General features: G+C 41.1%; 1 protein-coding gene across 5 annotated transcripts; it reads right to left on the bottom strand.

Annotated features, from left to right (window-relative positions):
• Positions 1–803: 803 nt before the first annotated feature.
• Wdr53 (WD repeat domain 53) lies at positions 804–11,490 on the bottom strand. 5 transcript variants are annotated; one of them, XM_090344377.1, is made up of 4 exons: positions 11,386–11,470; positions 10,357–10,478; positions 4,089–4,584; positions 804–1,424 (listed from the first exon to the last, which is right to left on the bottom strand). In XM_090344377.1, exons 3-4 carry the CDS (start codon positions 4,566–4,568, stop codon positions 822–824), a joined length of 1,083 nt encoding a protein of 360 aa, XP_090200503.1. In that variant the 5' UTR covers positions 4,569–4,584; positions 10,357–10,478; positions 11,386–11,470; the 3' UTR covers positions 804–821. The 5 variants fall into 5 exon arrangements, with proteins under 5 accessions (XP_090200503.1, XP_090200511.1, XP_090200520.1 ...); XM_090344385.1 differs by having other exon boundaries at positions 11,347–11,409; XM_090344394.1 differs by lacking the exon at positions 11,386–11,470 and adding an exon at positions 10,564–10,789.
• Between the last annotated feature and the right edge of the window lie 18 nt (positions 11,491–11,508).

Below are 11,508 nucleotides of genomic sequence, written 5' to 3'. Positions count from 1 at the left end.
AACAATGTGGTGACTTCATTTGGGTCATACTGTGGGCCTCCAGAAGACAGGAGCTTGATATGACCACCAAAGTCCTTTCTAGGCAAGTAATTGTCCTGAAACTCCTGTATCCTTAGGTTACTTGATATTTCTGGGTATTCAGTCCTGTGCCAATGAAAGTGGGAGCATCGGGTGGGAGTGTGGTCTAGTGGTAGAGTGCTTGCCTAGCATGAACAAAGACCCTGGTTCTATTCCTCAGTACCACATATATAGAAAAAGGCAGAAGTGGTGCTGTGGATCAAGTAGTATACTTCTAGCCTTGAGAAAGCCCAAGGACAGTGATCAGGCCCTGAGCTCAAGCCCCAGGACTGGCAAAAAAAAAAGCAAGCATCACCTATGTCACTGATTTGGAATCATAAATAGATTATAAGTATAAAATGGTGGTACACAGTCAATAGTATGTTTTCTTCCTGCAAATATATATATATACACATATATATATAGTTGTTGTTTTGTTTTTGCCAGTCCTGGGGCTTGAACTCAGGGCCTGGGCACTGTCCTTGGGCACATTTTGCTCAAGGCTAATGCTCTGCCACTTGAGTCACAGCTCCACTTCTGGCTTTTTCTATGTATGTGGAACCGAGGAATCGGACCCTAGGCGAGCATTCTACCACTAGGCTATGCTCCCAGCCCCAATATATATCTTATTTTTTAATAATTATTTTCTTTTCTAATGTGCACAATAAAATGGCATAATTCATAATTCTATATATGATTAATAATTTAAAAGAAGCAGGATTTTTTTAAATCTAAACAAGTTTGCCACAGTTTTTCAAATGCTTTTATGACATTTTAAATTCACTTAAAGGGTACACAGATATACAACTAGTTTGATCAGCAACTAATATACTTTGGTGTCCCTTTATTTGGGCAGCCAAGAGCCAGTTCACTTTTTCCCCATGTTCAATATTTAGTTTTGGTGAAACTTTGCCATGTTCCTCCACATCTCTTACAGAAGCACTGTTTTCTTCCTGTTTGGTATAAGCTGCTCTTTTAGTTTTCTTCCTGTGAGTATGTTTTACAGGATTCTTAGTTTTTTTCTCAATTTCACTGCTCACATCCCACATCATTATCTTCCCATCATTCCCTCCAGTGAGCAGCAAGTAGGATTCTGGCAGAAAGCAGACTTGGGATACCCCTAAAGTGTGGCCCTTAAATCCCAGCTCTCGTTCACATTTGACTCCCATCACCCTAAAGATTCGCACTTTACCATCTTCTGCACCACAACTAAAAATATTGCCACATGATGCTACAGAGATACAGTGTGCTAGGGCAGGATTTAAGAGCTGGCCAGGTGATTGTAGGTTTTCCATTTCTTCTGTTTCATCCTCCTGTAAATTTGTAATCCAGAGTGGGCGAGCTTTCTGAAGATTCCATAGCATCACCTATAAATAAGACCAAGTTATAGCTTCATATGGAATTCTAGCCAGTTTGCTCAACCACAGTGTTTATTCCCTTTATTGACCTGGCACTAAGAACCTCCCAATCTCAGCCACCCATGTCCATGTATTTTGGGATGACAGGTACATGCCACTGTACCAAACTGTGGGTTGAGAATGGGTTGTAAACTCTAGTCTTCCCAGTCTCAGCCTCACAAGTATCTAGGCATGAGCCACTGGCACCTGGCAAAATGGGTATATCTTTAGGATGGAGGAACTCGTCAAAGGCACTTTAAACTGCTTATTCATAACGGATATCCTCCTGGTTCTTTAGGTGCTCTTTATAGCACATAGGAAGATTATACCATGAGGGTAGATAATCTAGGTTTTTAAGAGCTTGATCAAGGCCTAGGAGTGAAAAAGGAATTTAGTGGTTATATGGTCAGTGTCCCATAAATATAGACTAATTCTCAACATAAGTAGTATAGATGCTTTGAGAGGGGGCGCTCTATTGTTTGGGGGCTGTCATAGCATTATAGGACATTCACTCTTTCTACTGCCAAACACTTCAACTTAGGAAGAGGGGTCAATCATTGTGATAATAACCAAGTCAGCAACTTGAATTCCCAAATGATTCCACAGAATTCTACAGAATCTTAGCAGTGAGATACTGGATATACTTGAAAAGTAGGTACACATTATTAATTAATAATGATTCTATATCTAGATATCTCCTTTTCCCAAACTAGGAAAATTTTCTGTCATATTATTAATAATATATGTTCAAATGTCTCAGGTGTCAGAGAAAAAGTTCAGGCTTTGGAGTTAGACATCCTGCATGAAATTCAAATCAGGCAGTTGTGTGGACATTAATTTTAATATTTCCTCATTTACAAAAAAGTCTTAAGAATGATCAAGGAAGAAATGGATAGAATTAAAACCAATATTTTACTTGGAGAAAGCATGTAAAGCATTGATAAATACTAAATACTTTACAGAGGTAAGTTATGATTATTCTCATTTCGTTGTGAGATTTATTTTCTTGAGTGGGAGCATATACCACGATGGCAAAGTTCAAACTATTTGAAAATGCTGGTATTAATACAAAATCTGCTTCCCTTTGTCTTATACTATTTAAGTAACATACAGTATTTTCACCCTCTTAAAAAACAACAAAAAACCCCTAAGAAATAACTGAGTGCCAGTGATTCATGCCTATAATCTACTCAGGAAGCTGAGATCTGAGTATTGAGGTTTAAAGCCAGCTTGAGCAATCTATGAGTTTCTTTCTTTTCTTTTTCTCTTTGCCAGTCCTGGGCTTGAACTCAGGGCCTGAGCACTGTCCTTGGGCTTTCTCAAGGCTAGACTTCTACCACTTGAGCCCCAGCATCACTTCTAGCTTTTTCTATATATGTGGTACTGAGGAATTGAACGCAGGTCTTCATGCAAGCACTCTACCACTAGGCCAAACTTCCAGCCCAGCCTATGAGTTTCTTATTTCCAACTAGTCACTAAAATATCAGAAGTAGGGATATGGCTCAAATGGTAAAGTACCAGGGAAAAGCTAAGGGACAGTGTGCATCAGGCCTAAGATCACACCCTAGTTTTGGCAAACACACAAACATACACAAAGAAAAACAACCGAACAACTATATATAATGTGGTTCTAGCTATATTTACTTTTTTTTTTAATTTTATTTATTTTTTTTTTTGCCAGTCCTGTGGCTTGAGCTCAGGGCCTGAGCATTGTCCTTGGGCTTTCTCAAGGCTAGCACTCTACCACTTGAGCCACAGCACCACTTTTGGCTTTTTCTATGTATGTGGAGTGCTGAGGAATCGAACCCTGGTCTTTGTGCATGCTAGGCAAGCACTCTTACCACTAGGCCAAACTCCCAGCCCCAGCTATATTTACTTTCTTACTGGCCTTTCTCAGAAAATCCCTTCAACCCCCCCATATATCCATCATTGAATACAAGGCTCTGATTCTGGTAACTAATACACAAATAGTTCATTTGATAAACTGCAGATCTGAAAGTAAATACAAGGTGCCTCTCTTGCCTTCAATCTTCCCCTTTGTTTAAACACATTTAGAACAAAGTATTTGAATCCTATAGTTTTAGAAATGTCTTAAAAGCTCAGGCAAAGGAAGACAAAAGGATTAATAATCACTCTGTGAAAAAAAAAACAACCTACTTGGTTCTGTCAGGTTAGTGCATTTAATGTGGAAGTAAAGCTTACAGTTCATAAGTGGATCACTAACTTAAATCTGGGGCTGGGATGTGGCTCAGGGATATAACATATGCATAGCATGTATAAGTACTTGGGTTCAATCCCCCCCAAAAATCAAAGCAAAAAGCCCCCAAACATACATAGACACACAGACACAAGACACTTTTTTGTCTGTTGTAGGGCTTGAACTCAGGGCCTGGGCACTGTCCCTGAGCTCTTTTACTCAATGAAAGCTCTCTACTACTTTGAGCCACAGCAGTACTTCCAGTTTTCTGGTGTTAATTGGAGATAAGAGTCTCACAGCCCTGCCTGGGCTGGTTTTGAACTATGATCCTCAGATTTCAGCCTCCTGAGTAGTTAGGATTACAGGTATGAGCCACTGGCACTTGGCTGCTAGAAAATCCAATTCAGTAACCCGAACACTCTCTACAAAAGTCTCACCTGCATATCCAGTCCACATGACAACAGGCTCTGAGGCCTCTGAGGTCGAAAAGCTACAGAGGAACAGATATTGGAGTGTCTCTTTAGGGATCTAGTAACTCTTTTCTTCTCCAAGTCTAGGATTTTGATTGCTCCAGAGTCATCAGCTGAAGCCAGCAAGTTTTCAGTTTCGTTCAATGAAAGACAATTGATTTCTTCTTCATTCACATGAAAATTATCCACAGAACCTTTGAGAGATCTGACATCGAGCAGGCTAATATTTTCTCCATGCGAGGCAAAAAGCTTGGTGGGACAGGAAGGAGAAAATACAACACTTGTAACATCACTGGCTCCTTGGAATTGCATGTGTCCTAATGGAGTCCCATCATCACCCCAAGCTATGAGATCTCCACCCTCTGCTCCGGAAGCCACTAGCCCATCTTTATTTGCATTCAGGCAGAGAACAGGCGAAGAATGTCCACCAGTCCACTTGACTGCCATAATGGCCCAGAAGACTCTGTGAAGAGAGTTGGGGAATTTTCTATAAGAACTTGATAGTTGGAAACAAATATTACAAAAAAAGCATCATTTCATTAAAATGTTTTTTATCTCAAAATAATCATTCAAATAAAGATATTTAAAGACCAAATTTATAAAAGTGTAGTTGAAGCTGGGTATCAGTGATTCACACCTACACTCCTAGCTACTCAAGAGATTGAGATCTGAGGAATGCAGTTTAAAGTACTTCCAGCCCAGGCAAAAAAATCTGTGAGACTCTTATCTCCAATAAACTACCAAAAATGCTCGAAGTAGAACTGTGCTCAAGTGGTAGAGTGCTATCCTTGAGCAAAAATGTTCAGAGATAACACTCAAGCCCCGAGTTTAGCCCCAGGACTGACAAAAACCAAACCAAACCAACCAACCAACCCCCAAACCCTTAAAACCCTAGTTGAACACAGAATTCACAGAATTGTGGTGTACTGGCTAACACATTCTAAGAAGGCTTTCCTTCCTACTTCTCTAGTCTACTGGTGGCTTATACCTGTAATACTAGCTATTCAGGAGGCTGATACCTGAGGATTGCAGTTTAAAGCTAGCCTGAACAGTTAAGGCCCTGAGACCCCCACCCCCACCCCACTTTTTTCCCCAGTCCTGGGGCTTGAACTCAGGGCCTAGCCTGTTCCTGAGCTGCCGCTGCTGCTTCTCCTTTTTTATGTTTGGTTGTAGGGCTTATACTCTAGGCCTAGGTGTTGTCCCTGAGCTCTTCAGCTCAAAGCTAGCACTATACCACATGGGTCATAGAGCCATTTCCAGTTTTCTGGTAGTTACAGGAGAGAAGAGTCTCTCAGACTTTTGTGTCCAGGCTGAGCTATGATCCTCAGATCTCAGCTTCCAGAGTAGCTAGGATTACAGGTTTGAGCCACTAGGCCATCTCTGAGCTTTTTTTTTGTTTGTTTTTTTCCAGTCCTGGGCTTGAGCTCAGAGCTTGAGCACTGTCCTTGGACTTTCTCAAGGAATCTTTGTGCATGCTAGGCAAGCACTCTACCACTAGGCCAAACTCCAGGCCCCCTCTGAGCTTCTTTTACTCAAGGCTAGCATTCTACCACTTGAGCCACAGCACCATGTCCACCTTTTTCTGTTTATGTGATACTGAGGAAATCAAACCCAGGGATTCATGCATGCTGGGTAAGCACTCTACCACTATTGTCACATTTCCAGCCCCCCTGACTTGTGTGTGTGTGTGTCATGGGGCTTGAACTCTGGGCCTGGGTGCTGGCTGTCCCTGAACTCTCCAGCTCAAGGCTACCACCCTATCCCTGGAGCCACAGGGCCACTTCCCATTTTCTAGTGATTAATTGGAGATACGTCCTGGTTCTTTAGGGCCTGGGCTGGCTTTGAACCTTGATCCTCAAATCTCGGCCTCCTGAGTAGCTAGGATTATAGGTGTGAGCTACCGCCAGGCTAAACCCCTGACTCATTTTTTTTTTTTTTTGCCAGTCTTGGGCTTCAGCTCCTGGCCTGAACACTGTCCTTGGACTTTCTCAAGGCTAGAGCTCTACCACTTGAGCCTCAGCACCACTTCCAAATTTTTTCTATGTATGTGGTACCGAGGAATAGAACCCGGTCTTCATGCATGCTAGGCAAGCACTTTAACCACTAGGCCAAACTCCCGGCCCCAACCCCTGACTCTTATCTCAAGTTAAATACCAAAAAACTGGAAGTGAGACTGTGGCTCAAGTAGTAGAGCATCAGCCTTGAGTAAAAAAGCTAAAGGATAGTGACCAGGGTCTAATTTCAACCCTATCCTGGCAAAAATAAATAATATATTTATTTTAAATTAGAGGTGAGCTCTGAAAGTCAGCCTGTGATCTGAAAACTCAGCAGGCAAAAGCAGAAGGATCAAGAATTCAAAGCTATATAGTAAAGAATTCAAGGCTATGTAGTAAAACCTTGTCTCCAATAACTAGTACAGCATTTTTTGTTTCTCTTTTTTGTCATTCCTGGGCTTGAACTCTGGGTTGGGGCACTGTCCTTGGGCTTTCTCAAGGTTAGCACTCTACCAACTGAGGCACAGCACTACTTCTGGCTTTTTCTATGTATGTGGTACCAAGGAATCAAACCCAGGGCTTTGTGTATGCTAGGCAAGCACTCAACCATGTCACTATCCTGGCTGGAGTAAAACATCTTTTAAAGAAAGGTTGCACAATTATCAGACTAGACCTTTTATCTGGATGTTTTAGAGAATGAGCTCTATGCTAGATTCTCCAGGTTTATATTAGTTGGATGTCTAGGCAAGTTGGTGAACCTTTCTAAGCTCACTTTCCTTCTTCAAGAGGGTAACAGAAACACCCCTATTGTATGGGGTCACTAAGGGATTTAAATGATATGTAAAGCACAAATAATTGTCCTATTTACATAGTGAGTGTTCAATAACTATTCCTATGATTCTTTTTCTATTTTATTAGGTGGATCAAAATGATATCATATATACAACACAGTATTTTCCCCCCAGTTCTGGGGCTTCAATTTAGGTTCATGTGCTTGCTAACTGCCTAGCACCTACCATTTGAGCCACACCCACAGCCCAACCCCAATAGTTTCAAAATGTCTTTCCCAACAGTACTTCCTGGACTAGCACCACTAGCAACACCTAGGAACTTGTTAGAAAAATAAATTGTTGGATCCTACCTAAGACCTGATTCTGAGCCTCCTGTAGTGGAGCCTAGCAATGTGTTAATCCTGATGTGTACTAGAACTTCAGAGCTGTATTATATTAATGATCATCTGGGAAACTGGTTAAAATTCAGACCTCTGGGTTTTATCACCAGAGACTTACTCAGTAAGTTAAACAAGTTTCATTTAAAAAACAAGCCTTCTAATTAGTTTCATTTTCACTGAGTCTCAGTGGTATAACAGGCCAATCATGCACAAAAACGCACAAGGCCTGAGTTCTATTCCTAACAACGACAACAACAAAATTACCTATTCTTAACAACAACAACAACAAAAATTACCTGAATTTATAAAAACAAGAACAAAAAACAACAGTTTGCTTGGGTCTTAGGATTTGTTCATGAGATTGAATCTAAAGGCTTCCCAAGTTTAAACAATGAATCTTATTCTAACAATTCCACTTTACCACAATTTTGTTAGTATTCCTTCAAAGTACAAAAATGGACCAAAAGCTACTGACAATTCATTACTGATTTTAAAGGTATTCACATATTTTAATTATATCACCTATTTGCACTTATACAATAATATTAATAAGCAAAATTTAGATTCTTGCTTTCCTAAAAATCCCTGATACACTCACTGAAATTGCCGCAAAGTACTGACCTTTCTCAACTGCCTATTGGTCATCATAAAAAAAAAAAAAAAGAATATCAAGGAAACTAATATAACTTTAATGGCAGATGAAGTGAGAAAAACTATTTGGACACTTTTTCCCCCCTATTTTTTCCCCCCTTCTAATCTGGATAAACTCAAATTTTCATTTTATAAGACAAGGAAAAAATCTACCAAGAAAAAACTACCTGAGTTTTTATTTTCTGGTAAGATACTTGACTTTAATTCATTGATGCTTTGATAATTTTTTAATTCGGTTTGAAAAATAATAATTTAAAATAATCTGACAGGGCTGGGAGTGTGGTCTAGTGGTAGTGTGCCTAGCATGCACAAAGCCCTGGGTTCAATTCCTCAGTACCACATCAACAGATGCTATTGAAAGTCCAAAGTAGTTCTGTGGCTCACATGGTAGAGCACTAAATTTGAGTCGAAGAGCTCAAGGACAGTGCCGAAGCCCAGAGTCCAAGCCCCACAATCAACAACAAATTGGGGGAGGCAGGTTTAGGGGCTGGGAATGTGGCTCAGTGGTAGAGTGCTTGTCTAGCATGCATGAAGCCCTGGGTTCAATTTCTCAGTACCACATCAACAGATGCTACTGAAAGTCACTTCATTGATAGGGCTAAAAAACAGAATTATTTCAGGAGAGATTTTACACTTTCTATGTGTGTGTTTCTAGGGTTTGAAGTCAGGACCTCAAACTTGTTTGGTTTATTTGCTTGACAAGAGTTTCTATCACTTGAGCTATGCCTGCAGCCTAGCTTTTTGCTGGTTATTTTGGAGATGGAGTCCCATAGACCTTTAAACCCTGGCTGGCTTCGAACCTTGATTCCACAGGTCTTTCTCCTGAATGGCTAGGATTATAAGCATAACAAATAGGTGTTTGGTTCCACTTTTGTGAGACAGAAGATAAAAGAACAAAGTATTGAATAACTGATTTCAACACTCATCAAGTCATTTGTGGGGCTTGAATTCAGGGCCTGAGCATTGTCCTTGGATTTTTCTCAAGGCTAGAGCTCTAACACTTAAGCCACAACACCACTTCTAGCTTTTTTCTATGTTTGTGGCACTGAGGAATCAAACCTGGTCTTCATGCATGCTAGGCAAGCACTCTACCACTAGGCCAAACTCCTGGCCCCCAATTTGTGTTTTTCAAGTGTCCATGATTCCTTTTTTTTTTTGTCAGTTGTAGGGCTTGAACTCTGGGCCTGGGCACTGTCCATGGTTTCTTCAGCTCAAGGCTATCGCTCTACCCCTTGAGCGATACTTATGTTACTTATGGTTTTCTGGTGGTTAACTGGAGATGAGTCACCTTTGTGCCCAGGCTGGCTTTGAACCATGATCCTCAGATCTCAAACTCCTGATTATCTAAGATTGCAGGCATGAGCCAATGGTGCCTGGCTCTTCTATTAGCATACATTAACAAGGAGGAGATTTTATTAATAAATCCCTCCCTATTACTCTCCCACCCATGTTAGTCCAACTCCTCATTGGCATCTTCCCCAACAGCAGACTGTTTCTCTTCTCTCCCTGTCATCTACTGATCTACAGCATTCTGTGAGGGTTTTTTTTTTTTTTTTTTGCCAGTCCTGGGCTTGAGCTCAGGGCCTGAGCACTGTCCTTGGACTTTCTCAAGGCTACAGCTCTACCACTTGAGCTTCAGCACCACTTCCGGCTTTTTTCTATGTATGTGGTACCGAGGAATCGAACCCGGGTCTTCATGCATGCTAGGCAAGCACTTTAACCACTAGGCCAAACTCCCGGCCCTCTGTGAGGTTTTTTATGCTTTTTATAAACTCTTCTCTTTTGAAGAGACAGGGTCTGTTTTGTCCAAGTTGGTCTTGAACTCCTGGGATAAAGGGATTTCCTCCCCTCTTCAGTCACTCAAGTAGATGGGACTATAGATATCTGATGTCATGGTGCCTTGCCTATGATTTTCAAGCTGATTATTCTGTATGGTTCTTTCTAAGATGGACTTAATGTACAAAAAAACCCCTGTCTTTTCAGGTTTCAAATTGGTTCAGCTTAGGAAGCCTGATATCAGTACAGGCCAGGTTCCAGTGGTTCATGCCTGTAAGCCTAGCTACTCAGGAAGTTTAGATCTGAGAATTCAAGTTTGAAGTCAACTGGAGCAGAGAAGTCTGACTCATCTATTGTTAACCTGCAAAAAGCTAGAAGTGGAGGTGTGGCTCAAGTGGTAGAGCCACTTTTGAGCAAAAAAGCTAAAGAAGAATGGGAGGCCCTAAGTTCAATCTTGTATACCAGTGCTACAGGTCAACTTTTCTTTTTTCTGCCAGTCCTGGGGATTGAACTCAGGGCCTGAGCACAGTCCTTGGGCTTTCCTCAAGGCTAGTGCTCTACCACTTGAACCACAGCACCACTTTGAGCTGTTCTATAAGGAGTCCAACCTGGGTCTTCGTGCATGCTAGGCAAGCATTCTTACCTCTAGGTCAAACTCCAGGCCAGGTCAACTTTTCTTTATAGGTTTGGGCTTTCTAAAGTTGGTCTTCAAAGGAGAAGCTGAGTAGCAACCCAAATGAATGAAAGACTGTGGCATTGATGTTGCTGAGAATGAAAAAATTGGGTTATTAAGCTTGGTGAAAAAGTCACCTGGGGAAAAGGGATGGGCAAGTAGAAAACAGGTCATTACATCAGAGTAAAGAAGTTGTTCCTTTGTTTTTACTAGAGAACAGGAAAAGAATTACTCAATGCCAAAAAGTTTTCAGTACATAAAGATTGCAAGACACTGGAGGTGACTAAGGGATCTGTGAAATCTACTGTTATAATTACTTCAGAGTTGCCTTAAAACTGGTATAAAAGATCAACTATAAAGTCTGGCTATGCCAAGGCTATTATTATTCCTCTTCTTGTTTTTTTTTTTTTTTTTTTCCTAAGTGTTTCTTCAAAGTCTATCAGAAAAGTTCGAAGGCCCCTTGGAAAACGCATAATGATGAAATTCTTTTGCTTCCAAGAAACCATTTACAATTCCAGAATCCACGTCACTGTCCAAGCGAATAAAAACCACATTGCCTTAATCTGCAATAAGCTACGAAGCGATGGATCCAAGAACACTACATTTTGTCTAAAAGATTATGGCATTTAATTAAGTATTCAGATGGTACTTGGAAGTTGTCGGTGCCACTCAAACCGGAGGAGATACAATTGGCTGGCAAGGAAAAGAAGGGTCATGCGTTAAGTTGGAAAGTGAAGCAGAAGTCAGGGGCACAGTGAAGCTTCATAGGAAAAAGAGCTCAGAAGAGTCGACGGCAGGACAGCTATAACATAAATAAATAAGTAAGTAAGCAAGCAAGCAAGCAAGCAAGCAAGCAAGTAAGTAAGTAAGTAAGTAAGTAAGTAAGTAAGTAAGTAAGTAAGTAAGTAAGTAAGTAAGTAAGTAGGTAAGTAAATAAATAAATAAATAAGGGAAAAGTACCGGGGGGCAGCTCAGAACACACCAACACGCGCCGCATACCTGTGCTTCCCGGTCTTCTCTTTGGCGCGTCGTGATGACCTCACTCGCGGCGTCCAATCTCGATAAGCACCCGACGCGGGGCGCCACAGCCAAAGAGTCACATCCGGGGCCAAGAGGAACGGC

Source organism: Megascapheus bottae, chromosome 1 (assembly GCF_031878675.1).
Source record: "Megascapheus bottae isolate mThoBot1 chromosome 1, mThoBot2.hap1, whole genome shotgun sequence".
Classification (NCBI taxonomy): Eukaryota; Metazoa; Chordata; class Mammalia; order Rodentia; family Geomyidae; genus Megascapheus; species Megascapheus bottae.
Note: the sequence above shows the minus strand (reverse complement) of the source record. Positions and strands in the feature narration are given on the sequence as shown.

What these genes read in the sequence shown, in the direction of transcription:
- Wdr53 (XM_090344410.1), bottom strand. Translation starts at nt 4,568, where the DNA reads ATGGCAGTCAAGTGGACTGGTGGACATTCTTCGCCTGTTCTCTGCCTG. An exon ending in CATGTGGACTGGATATGCAG is followed by an intron (nt 1,425 to 4,088) that starts GTGAGACTTTTG and finishes TCTTATTTATAG; the next exon opens with GTGATGCTATGGAATCTTCA.